Below are 19,558 nucleotides of genomic sequence, written 5' to 3'. Positions count from 1 at the left end.
CCTCAGAGAACTTCTAGCTACCTAGTTAGAGCCAGACCAAGTGTCTGTAGGTTTACCTATTGCTCCACAATAAAGTTCATTTTTTAGTTCTTCTCATTCACATATGCTTGTGTTCACTGAAACCAGTGATCACTACAGGTCTGTCTTAGTAGCCTAGAAAATTAGGGCTTTTAACCTATATGCACCCAGGAGCTGCATGCCATTAGAATTAGAGATGTTATTCTTGTCAGGGGAGAGGCAGTAGTAACACCATCACGGAATAGAAAAGATCTCAGTGTGATAAAGAAATCTTGTCTCAGTAGGAAGATCCACATTCTGGTAATGTCACTCTCCTGTCCCACCTCTGTTCTACCTGCATCTCTCTCCTACTGGTATTCTGTTCCCTCTGCAAATGGTCCGTCTCTCTTTTTCCTTTCCCTGTTCCTTTCCACATTTATATTCCTGCTTTATGTGGCCTAGTGGCAATAGTGGCAGTGCCAGTGAAACTGACTGACAGCCCAACCTTAGATATGCTTGAGTATTGTGCTTCAGTGAGCAGGATATCAGCCAGTGTCCTTCATGTTAATGGGAACCAAGACAAGATCAGCATGGTATTGAGAAAGAGAGCTCTTAATTTACTCTCTCCTTCACTGAAGTGAAGGGGACTTGAATGCCCTGGTGAAGATTATTCTTGTACACTTAAACTAGTTAGTGTCACAATTTAGCATATAGTGGTACTGGTACTCTACACCCCACCATTCCTGTAAACTTAGAAAAGTTTACTCTCTTACCACTGCTAGCCACCTGTTGACTAAAACTGCGTTTAGAGCTACTTCTCCTGAGACAAGACCCAATATTAGTTTCATTGGCAGTGAAAATCATAATGCATATTGCAGAATTCTCCAATGACTGAAAAGTTTACTGATAATAACTGAAAGATCAAATCTCAATGCCCCTGCCATGTAGTTTAGTTAAAAACTGAGTAAATAGAGGGCTACATTTTTCTGCTTCTGAACACACACAGGTACCACTGAAGCCTACAGGAGTTTCGGATGCTCGGCCCTCATAGAAATTGGGCTACAAATACATTGTTAAGGGCTGCACAGAAAGGCTTCTGCATTTCAGGGGAAGATGGTAGATTTCTTGACTCTCAGCCCTGTTCTTTGATGTCAAGACTATCCTTCTTTGCATAAAGCTATATAATGCCGTTGACATGCTTAGGGGAATTATTTCTTTATGGGACTGGCAATAGGATGTAGCAACTTTCACATCTAGATAATTGGTTCAAATGCACCATGTGTCTGAGAGTCTGAAATTAATTGGTGCTTTCGCTTCAGTTCTTGGTGGTTTCTATCTAGCTGTCTTGGTTGCAGCCTCAACTGAAGGGGCAAGGACTGAATTGACATGAAAACAATGAATACAATAAAATGTAATTAAAATAAAGCCCTTTGGGCACAATATGCAACAGACTGGGACTTCATCAGTGCCCAAAGAAAGGAGGTTTGCCATTAGACAAAAACATTGGCAAACTTTGCTGTACCTGGAAGAATCATTAGCAACTACATATAATCAATCCTCTTGCAACTTAAATGACAAATTGCCAAATGACTGTCAGTCTGACAGTGTTTCCTTTTAAACAGCCTCCTGGTACGTACACTTTACATTTTATCACAATGATCTCTGTATTAACCAGTTATTATGCTGGATGTCAAATTAAGTGGTTTTGAATGAAAAAAGAAAGCAAATAATCTCAGTTGATAACTTTCCAGTGACCTCTTCAATCTCTTGTTGCCCAAGAATGTGGAGCCACATGTTAAAATAATGCTGTCTAAATGCATATTGTCTTATGGAAGGGGAATGCTAAGCTTAAGTCTTTAGGTAAGTCCAACAAATCCCAAATAGTCTGGCTCTTTTAGGGACCATTGTCTCAGTCTCAGGTACAGGATACTTTTAGGGATCACTGTCTCAGTCTCAGGTACTTTTAATAATTTTCCCAGTTTTTTGTTCTAACTCTCCTTGTCCCCATCTAAAGTTGGGAGTGGTTGTATACCTCTCACCTCTCAGACACAAGCAAAACAACAGTAGGTCTTGAAATCTGGGCTATCTACAATCATTGTCTGCTTTGCTGTAAATGTGCAATATTACACAGGCCTAAATTAACCCTTTTGTACTATACATAGATATAAAGGAGCTATAGTAAAAGTACAGAGATCTTCCACTGAGATTCACACATTCATAGATTCACAGATGTTCTTTATAGTGCCTGTAAAGGACTTTTGGTTTGGATTGTTCCTTGGGTTTCAGCATCTTTTGATGGCAAATGCAGACTGTGAGCACCTACAACAGGATACAGAGGTACAAGAATCTGATATTACTGTTTTCCCACTAGCAGTACAAACACCTCCTGTACGTGTGCAGAGCTAGTTAAAGGTGGGATGAGTCCAAAACATCTGAAAATGCTCTGTGTCAATGCTTTCTCCAGCTTCCATCACTTGTGGAACCCCAGGTATAGTATAAATTTGCCCTCACTGACTTCAAAATGGAATTTAACTTTGTATTTAGATTGCCACAGAAGCCACGTATTTTGGGTTCTGAATAATAGATGAGTATGATTATTTAATCTCTAAAATACTGGCATGAACTCAGTGGCTCACTCTATCAGTGGTGGCTCTAGGTAAGGTATGCATGCACATGCTTACCCACACTCATATATGTGCCCCCTCCTAAATTAACAGTGGTTAATTCTGAGGGTGCACTTACATGTGCAATTAATGCAAAGCAATACATTTTGGTTCATCTCGCACCAGAGTTTATTTCTCCTGGGCATCGTGTTTACATGTGCACCTGGGACTGCAGCACGTTGAGCCGGGTCAGAGCAGTCCTGACTGGCAGGAGGCTCCAGGAGTCAGCCTGCCAGCCCAAGGATGTTCCAACCTAGCTCAATGTGCTCTGGAGGGGCTTGCTGTGGCATGAGGGTGCTTCAGTGCAGGGCTGGCTGGCAGGCAGCACCCACACTAAAGCACCCTTGAGCCCCAGTCAGCCCCAAGAGCGTCTACACGTGAGCTGTGCTGGAGTAAATAACCCCACTGTAGGATAGTACTTGTGATTACACGTACTAACCTATGGCAGGATTAGTTTACTCTATCCTAATAGCATTGCACATGTATTAAATCCAAGGAGTTTTAGTTTTCTGCCCTATAGCCATGGAGCAAAGCACTGGGCTCCATGCAGCTCAGGGGCTCTGCAGGAAGCCTGTGCAGGCAGCCTGGGAAGGCAGACTCCACCCAAGATCTTTTTTTTTTCCCCCCTGGAGCTTGCCTGCCTGCCTGAGCTGTGTGGGGGCCCGGTCCTTCCCTCCGCGGCTGCAGTGCTCCCCAGATTGGCTGAGCCGAGTGTCTGAGAGCGGGTACTGCTTGGAGGGTGCTGCAGCTGCTGTGGAGGGAAGCACCAGCCCCCTCCTCAGCCCAGGGACCACTCTGCCCGCTGGTAGCTCGCCCTCCCCTCCCTACCACCAGACAGGTAGGTAAGTTTGGGTGTGTGCATGACACAGGGGTTTAAAGGGCCCTAAATTGAAGCAGTATTTTTAAAAACCCACCGCTTCAATTTAGGGCCCCCGTTTCATCTACACATGTCCGTATTTTTATTTATGTGGATGGCTAACATCTGTATTCAGCATAGGGTTTTATTCAATTTCTCTATGATAGTATTTGTATGATCAGTGTACATGACTCTAATTTTCCAAAGATTCCCATCTCATTTTGAAGGTGTAGTTTAATTTTACCTAAAAGTGCACCACTTTCTACACCTAACTTTCTAATAGCTCCTGCAAATCAGTTTGATTTCAAACTGCATGAAAACCTGCTTTTGCACTACTGAGTATGGGTTGAAGACTGGCTAAAAATATGGCTAAAAATCAAGCTATAACGTATATCAGAAATGAGAATGTACCATAGCCCTATGTTCATCTTTATAAACATGAAATGTGGCACTGACACCAGAACTGTGACAAAGGTAGCATTTCCTTTCTGTTGTTATAAGTAAGCATTTGTGTCAGGAAATACTTCATTAAGCAGCCTTTTTAAAACGAATAATATATTTATGCTCTTACCTCAATTAATTAGGCATCTGTCCCTTTTCTGTTGGGGTTCTATTTGGAGACTAAAAAAATGAATGCATAAACATAAGTTAGAACAGCATGGAATAGTTAGGCTTCTTTCAAAACTAATAATTTTATAAGTGGCATAACTAGAGTGAGATTATCTTGATAAAAATATTTTAATCCTTTTTTTTTCTAATTTTTTTTCTTTTTACAATCTCCTTTCTGTGTTTCTGCCAGCTGCTTAAGTAATGCTTTCTTTTCTAGTGTGAAATATAGCAAATGTCATGGGAAGGGAAGGAATTGTGGAGCTTCTTCTACAAAAATGAACTGTTTTTTGTTGGCGGAGGGTCGATGCAAAGGGTTATCATCCTTGGTGCTGACTGCACAAAATTTCCCTCCTGCTTGCTTGGACGTGTGTAGTCATGAGGTCGGGGAGCATGAGAGAGCCAGTGGACCTCTTTGAGAATACCGCAGCCATGAATCTCAGGGCATCCACAGGTCTGGAACATCCATGGGTCTTAGTTATTCTGTGGAAGTTAAATGATGTGTCCCCCATTTCTGTATATGGGTTAATTCATGACAACTCCATTACATTGTGGGCTGTTACATATGGGTTTTATTACAGTTGCATGACTAAGTGTCAACACAGCAAGACCTCTGTACCAGCAGCCTGCATACAGAGCATAATAATAATAAAAAAGCAAAAATAGGCAAATATATCATATACAAGTCTCCATAACAATATTTCCAAAAGAAAGTTTCTTGAGATATATAAACAGTTGAAGAAATGCAATCATGACTGATGCACATATATTTAATATGACAGAAACCAAAAACCATTTCCCTGTGATTGCTGTGGTATTTAATTTCAAGGACCTTAACTTTTTGGCTACCTCACCGGAGGGAAGTGAGATTCACACTTTGAAATATTTAACACTAAATAACAAATGAGTAAAGGGTCTGAAATCCTATAAATGGTTCCAAATTTCATAACCTACATTCTCGTCTCTATCTCTAACTGCACAAATGTGAACAATATGAATTGGTCAATCGAAACAAAATAAAGAGTTGTTTTCATAGCTCATGCCCATCTCTACTTGGTCTCTACTAGATCTTTGAAATTTTACTAAAAACATATTCTCTCCTATCAGAGGGGAGTCAACTGACTAATGAGTGTGTGAGCTTTCTGAGATGCTTGCCAGCAAAGAGATAAAAACAAGGTGCTGATGAGAAATGAAGGGCTCAGGAATGGCAGCCAGGTAATTGGGATAGTGCACCTAATCAATAAGTGAACAGTATATGAAAGAAACTCAGGACTATTCTAAATGCTTTTTGGATGAGGCTGAGAAAGCAATTTGGTCTTTGGCAGGTGGTTAGGGCAAAGTTAATTAAAGCAGATCTATTTTATTGCTATAGTAGACAGCACAATTTTGGGGAAAAAATAGTCCCCATAATCTCAGATTGCTTTACTACAGCAGGTGAACTGGCCTCATTTGATAAATTGTAGGACTGGGAATGTACTAAAACAGTTATAACAATAAGAGGACAGAATGTTTAATATAGCAACATATGGTAAAGACTGGCTGTCTTGTGACTATGAAAAGCTTGTTTCTTTTCAGAGCAATGAACTTCGATCTTTAATATTTTTTAAGAACTACAGTACTAGCTGATGTCATAACAAACTTATGGTTGTTAGATGACCTGTTTAAAATGAGATAGTGACTTCAGTCCAGTTCCAGTAAGAAAAAACTTGGAGGAAAAGAAAAATCAAAATTACCAATGGCTGCCACCCACCTAGAGAGTAAATGGAATGGATCATTTACCATTTTGTTCCCAGGTGTGGCTTCCATATAACATTTTATACAGATGTTTAATAGATTTCATAGATGTTAGGGCTGGAAGGGACCTCAAAAATCATCAAGTCCAGCCCCCTGCTCCAGGGACAGGAAGTCAGCTAGGGTCAAAGGATCCCAGCAAGATAAGCATCCAAGTATTTCTTGAATGAGTCCAGAGTAGGTGCCTGCACCACTTCTGGAGGGAGTCTATTCCAGGCCTTGGGGGCTAGGACAGTAAAGACATTTTTTCTTATGCCTAGCTTAAAATGGTCTTGGAGGAGTTTATGACCGTTGGTCCTTCTTTTTTCTTGGGGCGCTCTGGTGAACAGAAGTTCTCCCAGGTCCTGATGCACACCCCTTATGTACTTACAAGCAGCCACCAGGTCCCCCCTAAGCCTGTGCTTTTCCAGAAGGGCACCACTATGACAGGAGAGCTAGGGACAGATGTTCAAAAAGCCTGAGCTTGAATTGATTCAATCTTTGCAGATTAGTCTAGCCTGCAAATAGACACTCCGTTTTAATTCTAGAAATACTGGCACATGCCTGCTGTGGCACAGGCTAGAAACCAGGGGGTGCTAGAGCAGCCCTCCCTCCCCTTTCATAGTGCTGAACTGAGGGGGGCGTGTGGCCAGGCCCTGGCAGGACATTCTAATTAGGGAGGGGTTTAAACCCCGCCCCCGCTGGCCTGCAACATTTCAGACTTCCCCTCCCTCCCCTCCGCTTGCTGCTCAAGGGGTGGGAGTATTACCAAACCCCAGCCCTGGGCTAGCACTCTGAGGCAAAGTGGTATATGTGCAGTGCATGCATCTGCTGATGCATTTTCAGTCTCCCTCTCCTTGTCTGCAAACCTGTCAGGGCTGCAAACCAGCAGGGGGGCTGATAAAACCACAGCGTTTATCAGCTCATCAGCAAAACAAAAGCCTCTCTCATTAGTTCAAGCTTTTCTTAAACAGCAGTTCCAAGGTGGGACATTACCAGCTGACCTGTTGATTAGCTCCAAAAAGCCCTAAGCAGACACTGTTCTGTTTGCCTTTGTCCTGTTTGCTTTTCTCCTGTCCCAGTGAAATTGGAGACACACACACAGACACATCTCAGCATTAGCTAACATATCACTTTCCTAGGGTCCGTGGGGCTGGGGTCTGTGCTGTGGGAGATGGGAAGGAGGAAGGGGGGAAATCCCTGCTTGAGCAGCTAGGAAAACCAAGTGGATCCTGCTGGGCCTGCAATCTCCCCCAGAGCTCTGGCTATGGAGGAAAGGGGTAGGGCCAGTCAGTTCTTTGGAGCAGAGAGCACAGCCTAGCCTAGCCAAGCCCAGGGCTGCAAAATATCTGGGATACTGGGGGACTCTGGTTTAAGTTAAACCTGTCTATCCCTAGCCTAGGACTACAATCTCCAAAAACTCGTTGGGTATGTGCATGCAGACATTACATTTAGATGGACCTAACTAGGCTTAGGTTGATCTAAATGCCCATACATGCAGACATTTAGGGAATTTAAATCAGGCAAAAAATGATGGCTCTGTTATAAATTAGTTCATCTGAAAAGGTGAATTAACTTAGATTTGGAACAGGTTAGCCCAATCTAGTGAACATCTGCACACATTTGGAGTGCAGCCCTGGGGCTGGGAAAGCCCACCGACTTGCCCCAGCCCTGAGGCTGCACTCTTCCACCCCCCCCCCCCAAACCCTGACCAGGCTATTTTTAGACCCCTGATCCCCCACCTCTAAACAGATTCCCCCCCCCAATGCCCCCTGCAGAGCCACTAACTCCTTTTGCAGACCTACTAGCTCATCCATCCCTCTCCCCTCTCCCCCCACTCTGAGTTACTTATACCAGAGGTATCGGTGAGGTTCCTGATACTGGCAAATATCTGCACATACTACTCCCGATCTATGATCACATGGCTTAAAGTAAGCCATGTGATCACAGACTGGGCGTCTAGGAGTGGCGAACATCTGCATATACCCTTAGTCTGCCATGCTTCTCCATTTGTATGAAATGCTGCAATATGGGGTGATGACTGGGGTGGACAGTGGGAGGGAAAGCTAGATAAACGGCTAGTACTTTTAAACGTAATCTATAAATTCATTTTCAATGTTTTGTGTTTTCCATCTGGCCTTCTCACTGTTTCCATTTTGCAAACAGAGACCATGGAAAAGAGTTCTGTTCATCAAAGCACAATAGAATACTGTTTCAAACACACTCACATTATGCATTCATGGGATAGCATTACTTGCTCACTCAATCCCTGGTGCAATGCTAAAATTGGGGAAGAGGGTGCTAAGATTTTTCCACATCATAAAACTCACCATCAAAATTGGCAGCTTGTCTACTCAAAACTGGGCTAATAACAGTTCATTCCGTAAAGACTGTCAGAACAGCCATTGGAAGGTAACAACTTGTGGACAGTTCAGATCAACATGATTCATATCTAATTTCTTGATTCATTTCACAGTTATTTTTAGAACATGAAAGTGGATAATTTAAGTTATGGGAAGGTATACACAGGGAGTAAAGCAGGCTGTAGTTGGGTGATAGAAGCTAATTTTTTTTCAAAGCAATATAGGCACTTGGGTGCAGATTTCTATAGGTATTCAGATGCCTAAAGATGAAGGTCTCAAAGAGGGATTTCTTTCTTGCCAGTCAGGGTGTAATCATAGGTATGCTCTCAGCATGCCTAATATGTTACTTGCCAATCCACATATCAAGCAGGCCATCCGTAGCTGGAGAGAGATCATGCTTTCACACAAAAGACAATCACTGGCATAGGGAAACACAGAGAAAATGTAAGAGATAACTGAGCCTAAGCTGGAAGTGAGTTGTGGGGGAGGTGTTTGACTATTGCAGCCAAGAAGGTCTAATGGACTGAATACCTTATATGTCTAACCCTAGGAGAGGTTTACAGAGGAAGACAATGTAGTCAGCTGCTTCATATTAACCGTTTAGGCATCTAAGCCTCTCTTTCTATCTGACTTCTTGGCATTTTCCTTTTGGATATCTTGGGGTACAGACAGAAGTGACAAATTTCCCCTAATCTGGCCACAGAAAGCACTTTATGCTATGACCAAACACAAGTGCACAGCTGCAGACAGCTTCAAAAATGGGTGAAAATCTGACCCCTCATTGCATGAGGTATCAGACAAAGGCATTTCAAAATGTAGCCTCTTTTGCAACTTCTGTCTGAGAAGCTCCCAGCCTGTTGCTGTTTTCAGAATGAGAGGGGGGAAAGGGAGAGGAGGGAGTTCAGTCTGGGAGCTTTTCAGCACCCCCTGGAGGGTGGGGTGGGTGTATTGGAGCCCCCCCTGAGGTGAGGTGGTGCTCCAATTCATCCACCCCAATCCTCAGCACCAGCTGGGGAGCCCCAAGAATGAGCTCCCTCTGCTGCCTTTCTCCTCTCCTATTCTGAATACAGGGAGCACTGGCAGAGAGCCCTGGGCATTGCTATGGGAACCTAATGGCAGGCACCCAGACTGCAGCTAGATTCCCCTCCCCCCTTGAACCAAAAGGGAACTTCTATTTGGTCTGGGGTAACATATCTCAAAATGCTTTGAAAATATCATTCTGAGTTACAGCTGGGAGCTGCATTTCTGTCTGCACCCCAGGTGACACCCTATGTGCAGACAGAAATGACAATTTTTGCCTTATCTGGCCCCTGAAAGTGCTCTACAGCTGTGACCAAACACAAGTGCATGACTGAGAGCTTTAAAAGGGCCTGATCCTGCAACAATCCATATCTCTCAAATGAAGACTGTCTAGTCTGCTTTCTTTAGAAACTACAGAAACAGAAGGAATGCTAATCCAAAGAGAGGACTGGAGTGATATAAAAGAGTATAACAGGATATGCATATCTTAAGGCTCAGAGGGGCCATTCTGATCACCTAACGTGGCATCCTAAATAATACAGGCCACAAAATTTCACTTAAGATGTCAAAAGTTCTGCTGACTTTTTGGTGGAAGTATGGTTCATTAACTGGGCCCTGAAAAGAGGGAACAGGAGAACTTTTGAGGGAGACCCTAAACAGAGGCAAAACACAAAAATGAAGTTTAACATGAAGTCTATATCATGTAACTCCTTGTTGAATTAAAAAAAAACAACCCTAGGAAGGAAGTGATTTCTGGATGCTAACTTGGAGTTTGTATGGTCTGTTGTAAAGGGTGTCAGACACTCAATCTGTTCAGAGGGCCCAGTGCTCTCAGCTCCTGTTAAGACTCAAATTTTAAGACTCAGTTTTGAATCCTTTAGGTTCAAAATTGAATCCCCTGGATTTAACTACCTTTCCTCTTAAGTTGAAAGAAGGAACAAGACAAATTCATGGACACTAGATCTATTAATAGCAATTAAACAGAAACAGTGATAGTGGATACCATGTAGGGTGATGGACAGAGGATGGATCACTCTAGATATACTCTCTGTTTAATGCTCTAGCTTTAAAGCATCTACTTCTGCCACTGTCAGAGACAGGACACTGGGCTAGAGGGACCGTTGGTCTGACTCAGTATGCCACTTTGTATGCTCTTAACTGTCTATATGATACTACATTTTTGTCCAGTAGTTTCTACTCTGGGATGTTATTTGTGCTAAGATGTTGCTAGTATTGCTTACCATGTGGGTGATGTTCAATGGTGATCTTATCTGTTGGGAAGAGAAAGCACAGTTAGAATGAATCTGGTTCTGGCTTTAGAGTGAATGTATCTATTTTTCACCCTCTGCATACCTTTTTCAGATTGATTTCAAAAGAAAAATGATTTTCTCAAAATTTGATTCTGTTCCAGAAAGCTATCAGTGTTGAACTCTATCTAAAAAAGATTTTTATCACCAGTTGAGTATTCCACACTAATTGTCACAATTAAATAGCAGGGCAGGTTGAATTATTTTTAATGAGACACCATTAAAAATAATTCCAGTTGAAAATCTGATTGGCATAGTACTTACGTACAGTTTTTAGGTATTTGAGTAACTGTCTTATGAAAGCTACTTATTTTATGCACACTCACTTTTAAAATTCTTCTTGCTAAAAGTGTGTTAGCCTCTGGTCTAGGCTATATAATTATGAATCAGAAGCTATATTGTGTAACATAAAGGACCAATCACACAGCTCAAATAATGAGAACAGATTACTCAAAGGAGCTCTTGAAGACCACATGTATTCATGGCTGACTTGCAAACAAATCAACAGACTGCTTTTATCCAGTGAGCTGTTTCCTGGAAACAGACCATTCATAATCCTGATATTACAATGGGAAATACAATGAATATAGGAAAACTAATCAGTTGAGACCAGTAGAGAAAATCTGGCCCTACAGGAGTTAATGGTAAAACTCTCATTATTGTCAGCAGGTCAGGTGTTACCCTAAAAGATGAAGTCTTGGATTACATCAAAATAATGTGAGATAAACCATAAAATGTTCTTTACAAATCTCAGGTCTGATCTAAAGACCAACTTGGGCTTTGGATCAGGCCTCTAGTACAGACTTGGCATGTTTATCCCAAAGCTCATTTCTTTAGTGTATTGAGATACTACTAAATTGTAGTTTACCGTACAGATTTTCCTTTTCTACTCTTTTCCCGATAATGGAGTCTCGGAGCTGGCGTACTTTTTCCTTAAGTAAGAAACAAACACAAAGACAACAAAAGAAATCAATAACTAGAGTTGATTGTAAAAATAATGAATGAATAGCTGGAACAGGTTGGCTTTTTAGTATTCTGAACAACTAGTTCTTCGAGCAGGAAAATCATTTCAAAGGGCTATGAAAAATGCCTATACTGCTTTGCAGGTGGAACTTTCTACTTTCAGCATTTATATCCAAGCAGCCTTAAGGAGTGTTCCTTCTTTTAGCAGGTTATGCTGTGCCCAGAGCTAGAAGATAATGACACTCTCACATCCACAGTAACATACAGCTTTTCTTCACTTCCTAAAAGACTGTGTGGTTGTGCATATTGTGTTTTTTACCTTGGGATAACTACGCAGCATGAAGTAAAATTACAATGAGACCAAGGCCACTTAAGTTTTACCATGGGCAAAACTGACTAAGGTTGACTTGGCAAGTAAACTCATGCTAAAACAAAGGAGTCTTTTTGGCTTTACTGTTTCTTTACTTTGAATAACTTACACACATTAGTTACCCTGCGGTAAGAGGGAAGCAGCTTATTTTAGCAGTAAGACAAGCCCTTAGGCTGTCTCTCTCTTCAAAGTTTTAAACAGATATAAGCATTTTATGGCCAACCAAGAACTAAGGTGTAGCAGAAAGAACCTTTGGGCCTAATTCTGTCAGCCGGACTTAAAACAGATGCACTGTGAATAATCCCAGTGGCTGCCTACAAGGCACACTGATTCTTTTCTGTTTCAACTAAATGTTTAGGGAACAAACTTTAACCTGTGAATTCATCTCAAAGTAAGGATCAAAAGGATGTTTCAATGGGACTTCAATGGCAGAATCATGGCCTAAAGAATCTGGAGGGTATGATATTCTTCACTTCATGTTGTTGTGCGGGTGATCATTTTTGCAGGGGCTGCTGCCAGCATATAAAAATGGCTGTATTTGGGTGCTGAGTGAAAAGTGATGCATATATGCATATAGTACACATCTGGAGTCTCAAGGAGACTTATTTGCCAAAATGCTTCTTTATGCATCTACGGACAACATTTACGCATGACTGGAATTTGCAAAATCCCTATGTGCGCTTACATAAAAAGGGTTTAAGAAACCGCCCCATTCCCTAATTGCTGAGTAGTTAGAACAGTCCTTTCTCCATCTCAGGAGAGCTGAACTTATACCACTCACCCCCACAAGTGTGCCTAAACATCACCTCCCACAAACTACAGGGTATTCTGCAATGGGTCTTTGCTTTTAAAACATTTTAATTAGTATGCAATATTTAATTTTTGGGCCACAGAGGTGGAGAAGAGAATGAATATAACTCAGTGGTTAGAATATTCTCTTGGGAAGGAGAAGACTGGCTCCAGTGAATATTTAAGTTTTGTTTTTATGAAGTGTAATAGTGTCAACAGGAGCACCCCAAAGCCATTGGATATTATGGGATACATGGTATGAAATGTGGATTCAACTTCCCCTCAGGTGAAGGAGGCTTGTCTCCTGGTCCTAGGCTCAAACATTCCAGGTAAATGCTGTAATGACTGGGCTAGGGGGTAGAAGGGAGGTATTACCATGGCCATCTCCTCAGACCGCTTTTGAAAGACAATATTGCCCCTCCCCTGCCTCCCCTTTCAATTTTGGAGAGAAAGAAATTCACTGTCTTTGAGGGACAGTGTGCTGAGTTCTGAATCTTATCCTGAAGTCCCTAATTCTCCCCATGTAGTATGTAGCGGAGCCTGAATCCTTGACATGGGGTTGTAAATACCATTAGAAGCAAGGTGCCTAAATTTCCATTGTGAATTTGTCCCTTTGACATCTACATAAAACATCATACCAATATAATATGGTAGGTTTGAAACAGATAAACTTTCATTAGTTGGCTCTGTTGACTTTGGAGTTGCCTCCCCTTCTGTACATTCAGTTTTTTTCCAGTTAGAGAAGATTAATGATTTGGGGAAGGATTTGAATACCTAGTTATTATTCTTTGGTGCCAGACAGCTTACTTCAGTGATCAACATACCAAGGCAAAGATTTAAGAGTTCCTAAAGTTGAGGTCCTTAACTGACAGTAAGTTCAGGCAGCTTAGCTTGGTACCTAAGTGCTGAGAAACAACTTACTTTCACTGAAACTATGTAAAAGGTTTTTTACCCTAAAGCAGGGGCCAGCAACCATTACAAGCCACCAGCTGGAACAACCAGCTCTTGTTCAACACAGGCCGTGTGGCTTTGGCAGCATATCAGCAACAGGGGGCTTTGCCTAAACCTGCACTACAGCCATACATAATTGAAAACTGTCTGTGTTGGTGCTGCTTCCTCCAGCACCCTACTCTTTAGATGTGGTGCAGGTGCAACTAACAACTGCACCAGGGCTGGGCAGCTGGAAACGGAGTCCTCAGTGCCACTGCTTCTCCCTGCCACCTCTCCTCTGCCACCTCCTACCTGCGACACAGCTCTCTATCCTCTAGAAGCTGAACCCATGCTTCAGTAAGGGTGCTGGGATTCTGGGGGAAGCAGCAGCTCCGCAGGCTGTAGGCTGCATCCAGTGACTCCATACGCCGACTCCAGCCCGTGGGCTGTATGTTGCTGACCCCTGTCCTAAGCAATACAAGCAAACTGCTGGGTATATAGTGCTTTGAAAATTAGGGCACTTATTTTGATGCCTAAATCTCCACTTAAAAGTCAAACTTTAGACACCTATTTTTGAAATTCTTGATCAAACTCTCCAGAAAACAAAAATAAGCCTTCAGAATTATACCTGCTGAGGGATAGCTGAACTGCTTTTTTCATTCTTCCATTGTTTAAATTTCTCAAGTGCTTCATCCACAGAAATTGTCCCTTGCTTTACTCGTTCTTGCAGAAGGATCAGTTCTTCCTGCCCAGAGGGGATGCAGTGTCTCAATGTGGTATAAGTGGGAGAATCAATTTGACCTCTGTCTATAGGTATCAAGTTAAAAAAAGAGCACAAATTATTATTAAACCATTTCCAAAATGCAAGTGCATTTCTCATTAAGAGCATGGGAGCAGCAATTTTGTAAGCACAAAACAATACACCTTTATTATTTTCTTTCTTTTTTTTTCTTTTTTTCTTTTTTTTTTTGCATTTATGCATTTATAGCCGGCTATATACAAAAATGCAGCATGGCATTTTGCCTGAATTCTTTTGCAGTAATGTGTTCTAGCGAACAAAACATTCAAAATCATTGCCATTTGACTGATTAGTTCACTTTTTTATTAGATTAACTTTATATTGTACTTCCTCTTTGGAGATCGTGCCATACCATTAACTAATTGTAAAATTCAACAGAATCCTAAAGCAAGCCCTGACACATTATAGCAATGGCAATGTTTCAGAGGTATAGACCGTGGCATTACCTGGGAACAGCAATAGACAAATCCCAAAATCCCATTAATGGCCTTTTTCTTTAGGCCTCAAATTCATATTGAGTGTACTCCAGTTACACATATACCAGATAAGTGCATAATTTATTTAGCTTCATAATAAATTGCCAGTTCTACTTTTTTGTTTATTGCTTATAATACAACAAACATTTATTATCCTCATATTAAGTGCACAAATCACTTAGATGCATAAAATTTTTTACCTCTACAGTTTATTTTGCAAAGTAACTGCACCCCAGCTAGCAGCACAGAAATGGGGAAGCAACTACTAAAAAGCTACTTTGTTAAATGCCTTAAAAATGTTGAGAGCTAATTGGTTTCAGGGCTGCTACCTCCTCTTGCTTCCAACATTTCTAATACCAGCCCTGAAAGTATCAGAAGCATTGAGAATGCTGTGTGTGTAATGAGCATTGGTTACATTAAGTCTGAATATATGCATAGGCTGGCGCACACTTTTTTTCAGTCCTGAGGCTATGCACTCAAGTGGAGTATACTGTACCATGCTTCTCAATAGCTGCTGCTATAACTTGGTTAGAATTTGTTTGGGAGTTTCACTTATTTCACGCCATCATAACTGCCAGACAATAAGCAAAAACAAAACAAAAAAGAAGAAATCTATAATTTCTTTGTAGCCTCATAAAACCAGATTCTGAGCAGCTGACAGGGAAAAAAATAAGGTCTCTGCTGCTACCATCACAGCTCAAGGGCACTGGTGATTTGGGGTCTCTAAGCAGATGGAAGTAGGTTGTAACAGACTTGAGGCTGCTTTAATTCATTCTGGGTGCTGAAATAGCCCCCAAATCAGGAAACTGGTGTAAAGCCACTGTTGCTCATGTCATCTCACCTTAGATTCTATATAGAGAACAGAAAGAATTTAAGTGCTTAAACTATCAGTTCTTTATGTAACCTTTTAACATTTTCCTACATATAATGCACCCCAGAATTAAAGCACACACCCTGTTTTGAAAAGATAGCATAAAGATATTAGTTTGAGTAAGTATCTGAGTAGCTAGGGAGCCAAACTAGGAAGTCAAGACTGCTCCTGAGCTGGCTGACAGCCTTGTGCACTAGATGGGGCCCGGAGACTAACAGTGCATGCTGGCCAGATTTAGCATGCTGGGTCTGGGGCTACAGACTGATCTGGCATGGCAGGTCTTAGACCATGTGCTGGGCCCAGTCTGGCGCAGTGAGTCTTAGCTGTATGCTGGCCTGATCCAGAGCACTGGGTTTGGAGCCCTGTGCAGGGCCCAGGGATACGTGTCAGGTCCAGCCACAAACTGACCCTGAACACCACCCCAATCTGTGCCATAATAAGGGTTATCTTCTGCAGGGAGCCACCAGCCTGGAAATTTGACAGTGGGGGTGTGGTGGTAATGTTAATTGCCAGGGTTCCCAGAGCCATGGCAATGAATACTGCCACAAGTCCCTGCTGCCAAGTTTTGGGACTCATAGGGATCCTTATTTCTTTCATATTAAATGCAATGCAATTTCTACCAATTGGTTTGGGGGAAGAAGGTGCAAATTTTATGTGAGAAAATATGGTATATTGATGAAGAAGAAAATATGATTGTGGCCCCTCTACTCCCTTTCAAACATACTCAATATTGGGATTCTTTGAGCCTGAATCTCCCATTTTACATCTGTGGTAATTTTTATGTTTGTACAAAATAAATATAAATGACTACAGCAGATACAAGACAGAAGAAAATCAGATTTTGTTTATTCAAAGTGTATTCACACTTTAGTTAGCAAAAGGGTTGGTATATTTTTCCCCCAGAATTACTTGAACTTTTATGCAAATAGCCTTTGTAGAAGTAAACTAAAAAATGATCCATTACCAAAAGCAATAGCTGTTAATTTCCCAGTAGCTTCCTATATTTTAATAATCTTTTTCAGTAAACTAGTGACATATTAATACCGCTAGAGAGAGCTGTTTATTCACAGAACAGCTCATTACTGTGCATTTACCCCACACTGCTGTAACTAATATTCAGTAACCATGGCCTGGAGAACCTATTTCCTAGAGGAAGAGGTAGGATAATACAGTCTCCATTCCACACTTACTCATTAAATAAAATAAGTTCTAACATAACATACCAAGTGAAGTAACTTATGATAGTGGTTTTGTGGTGTGGCCACTTACAACAGCCACTGGACTCAGACTGGCAACTCATTTTATTTAAGTCATAAAGCAGCCACGAGAACTTCAGATTTCTCACTATTGACATAGGGCAGGTTAGAATGAGGGCAAAATACACCTATTTTCCATTTTAATCACCATAAGGAAAGTTTGATTGGAAAGCATAAAGTTATTTTGTCCATTCATTTCTTTCTGGAAAGCATTTATGAAGCCTCTCTCTGATCTGTTTTGTTGAAAAGGTAACTTTAATTGATCTTTTTTTAAAGCTAAATTAGTACTGGGGATTTGAATAATCATATCTGGATGATTTAACATCGATTTCCCTACTAAAATTAACCCACAGAAAACCTCTCACAGTCTTATTAAACAGCAGACTTTTATTAAGAGACTTATTAAGAGACTTATTAAGAGACTCGAGACTTTTATTAAGAGCAGAATTAGGTTTCATACCTTGCTTCCTGACAGCAGAGTACATCTTCTCATTATCACCATGAGTTCTGGTGGCCTTTTGCTGAAAAACTACAAAAACATTTATCACATTAGGAAGGTGGGCACAAACAGGGACTCAGGAACAAACTCACTGCCTGCCAGAATTGCAAAAGAATTTGAGGCCTTTGAAAGCTGATTGGAAGAGAGACACATCTCAGTATATGTTGGAAACATCTCTTGAACATGTTTATGCAAAAGAAGGATGTACAAAAATGATGCTATGGAAAAATGAATGCCTGATTGACAATGTTGGCATACTCAAGATTCAAGAAAAAACAATTTTGAAGGAATGGTAGGACTCAAGAAGGCAGAAGAATGAATGGAACCATTTACAAAACATTTACAGTGCAAGAGGTGATCCAGCAGCAAACATAAAGCAAAAATAAAACTTCAGTTAGAGCAACTCTGGAAATGTCAGAAACAGAGAGAGAACCAAGAAAAACCATATACCATATTTACTTGAATATAAGATGAAGTCCCCCCTCAATCAGCATGGGGGAAAGAGCCCCTCATCTTATATTCATATACAAAGTGAAGGGGGGTAGGTGCTGTGGCTCTGACTTTGGCCCTGAGCCTGGGACAGGGCCAGAGTCAGACCCACAGCAGCCTCCTGTTCCCTGCCTCCCCCAACTCCACTTAAACCCTTCCCTCCCCCTTAATGTCAGGTACAGCTGAACTCTGGCTGGGGTTGGAGTCTCTCCTGAACTTGCATTACATGGAAACTCCTTTCCCTGCCCCATGAATGCCACGTACCCCTGGAAGCTGGTGGGGAACGGTGAGCCCCCACAGGCAGCGGCAGTGCTGTCAGTGGCAGGAGCATGGCGGCAGTAAGTGGGGAGCTCCCACAGGCAGCTGCAGTGCTGTCAGCAGTTGGGGAGGTGGGGGTGGGGAGTGCTGACCAGTGGTGAACGAGCACCTGCAGATGCCGCCAGCAGTGTTGGTGGTGGCCAGCGGTGATCATGGACCGCCCACAGATGACACTGGCGGTGCCGGCAGTGAGGGATGGGGTGTGGCAAATGGCAACTGCCTGCAGGTGCTGCTGGCAGTGTCAGTGGTGCCTTTTTGCAGGGGGTGCACCACCATGCTCAGGGGGTGCAGGTGCACCCATGTGCACCCTCTATGCGTTGCCAATGTCCTGCTAGGCAAGTCAGCAGTGCTGGCACTACTGCAGGGCCAGGCAAGGGCTAAGCTTCCACAGGCTGTGTTCCAGGGTGAAACAGCATCAGACAGTAAAGGGGAGCAGGGGAAGAGGCAGAGGCTAGGCAGTTGGAGCAGGGAAGGGGCAGAGACTGGGAAGTTTGGGGGAAGAGGCAGAGACTGATGGAAAGGGGGAATGGGCAGAGGCCAAGGAGAACTGGGTTTTGGGGGGGTGCAGCTGGGGCAAGAAGAATGCAGGGGAAAAAAGTGGGCAGAGCAGAGGGCAAAGGGCTACCTGACCACCTCCCCCCAGCCACTGCTTTTCCTGTTATAGCAGTGGGAGGTGGGATTCAAGGCAACCCTCAAATACTTAGATTCTATACCTGAAAAATTATAATGAATCTGTAATTTTTCCAAATATAGAATCTAATTATTGGGGAGTGTCATCATAATCAGGGTCATCTTATATTTCAGTAAATATAGTAGATTACCTTCTGTTTAGGATCATTCAAAGGTAGCAGACAAGAAAACAAGGCTATTCTTTTCAGAGGAAGAAGCTGCACAGAATCAGAATAAAGGAAGTAGTAGTCTGTTTATATTAAAGTGACTCCAGATCATAGCACTGTGCTAGTTTTGAATGCAGACTGCCTGAACACAAATGAGACAGGATCCTTTTGAATGTGACCACAACAAGGAGAGGCCGAGCACTGAAGAAGGTCCACAAGTGTGTAATGAATGATAGTGCTTTTTTATGACAGCAAAACTACAGAGATCTGTCAGACTTGCCTGGAAGAAAGCCAGCCTTTGTACAGCACAAAGGAGAAGTATAAAGACGCATACTCTTTAAGACTGCTGTAATGCTGAAACCTAAGAATCTTTTAGTACC

General features: G+C 42.1%; 1 protein-coding gene across 4 annotated transcripts in view; it reads right to left on the bottom strand.

Moving 5' to 3' along the window:
* The window catches only part of BANK1 (B cell scaffold protein with ankyrin repeats 1), a 372,972-nt gene that overhangs the window by 6,069 nt on the left and 347,345 nt on the right, over window positions 1–19,558 (bottom strand). For 3 of the 4 annotated variants that reach the window (XM_019488054.2, XM_059722345.1, XM_059722344.1), the window contains 5 exons: window positions 17,497–17,565; window positions 14,263–14,441; window positions 11,451–11,514; window positions 10,517–10,546; window positions 4,088–4,137 (listed from right to left, as the gene is read on the bottom strand). In XM_019488054.2, coding sequence (XP_019343599.1) covers window positions 4,127–4,137; window positions 10,517–10,546; window positions 11,451–11,514; window positions 14,263–14,441; window positions 17,497–17,565 — 353 coding nt within the window. In that variant the 3' untranslated portion in view covers window positions 4,088–4,126. The remainder of the gene's footprint in view (window positions 1–4,087; window positions 4,138–10,516; window positions 10,547–11,450; window positions 11,515–14,262; window positions 14,442–17,496; window positions 17,566–19,558) is intronic. The other variant, XR_009459945.1, reaches the window with a different exon arrangement.

This window comes from Alligator mississippiensis, chromosome 2, assembly GCF_030867095.1.
Source record: "Alligator mississippiensis isolate rAllMis1 chromosome 2, rAllMis1, whole genome shotgun sequence".
Classification (NCBI taxonomy): domain Eukaryota; kingdom Metazoa; phylum Chordata; order Crocodylia; family Alligatoridae; genus Alligator; species Alligator mississippiensis.
This window is presented reverse-complemented; position numbering and strand designations above follow the sequence as displayed.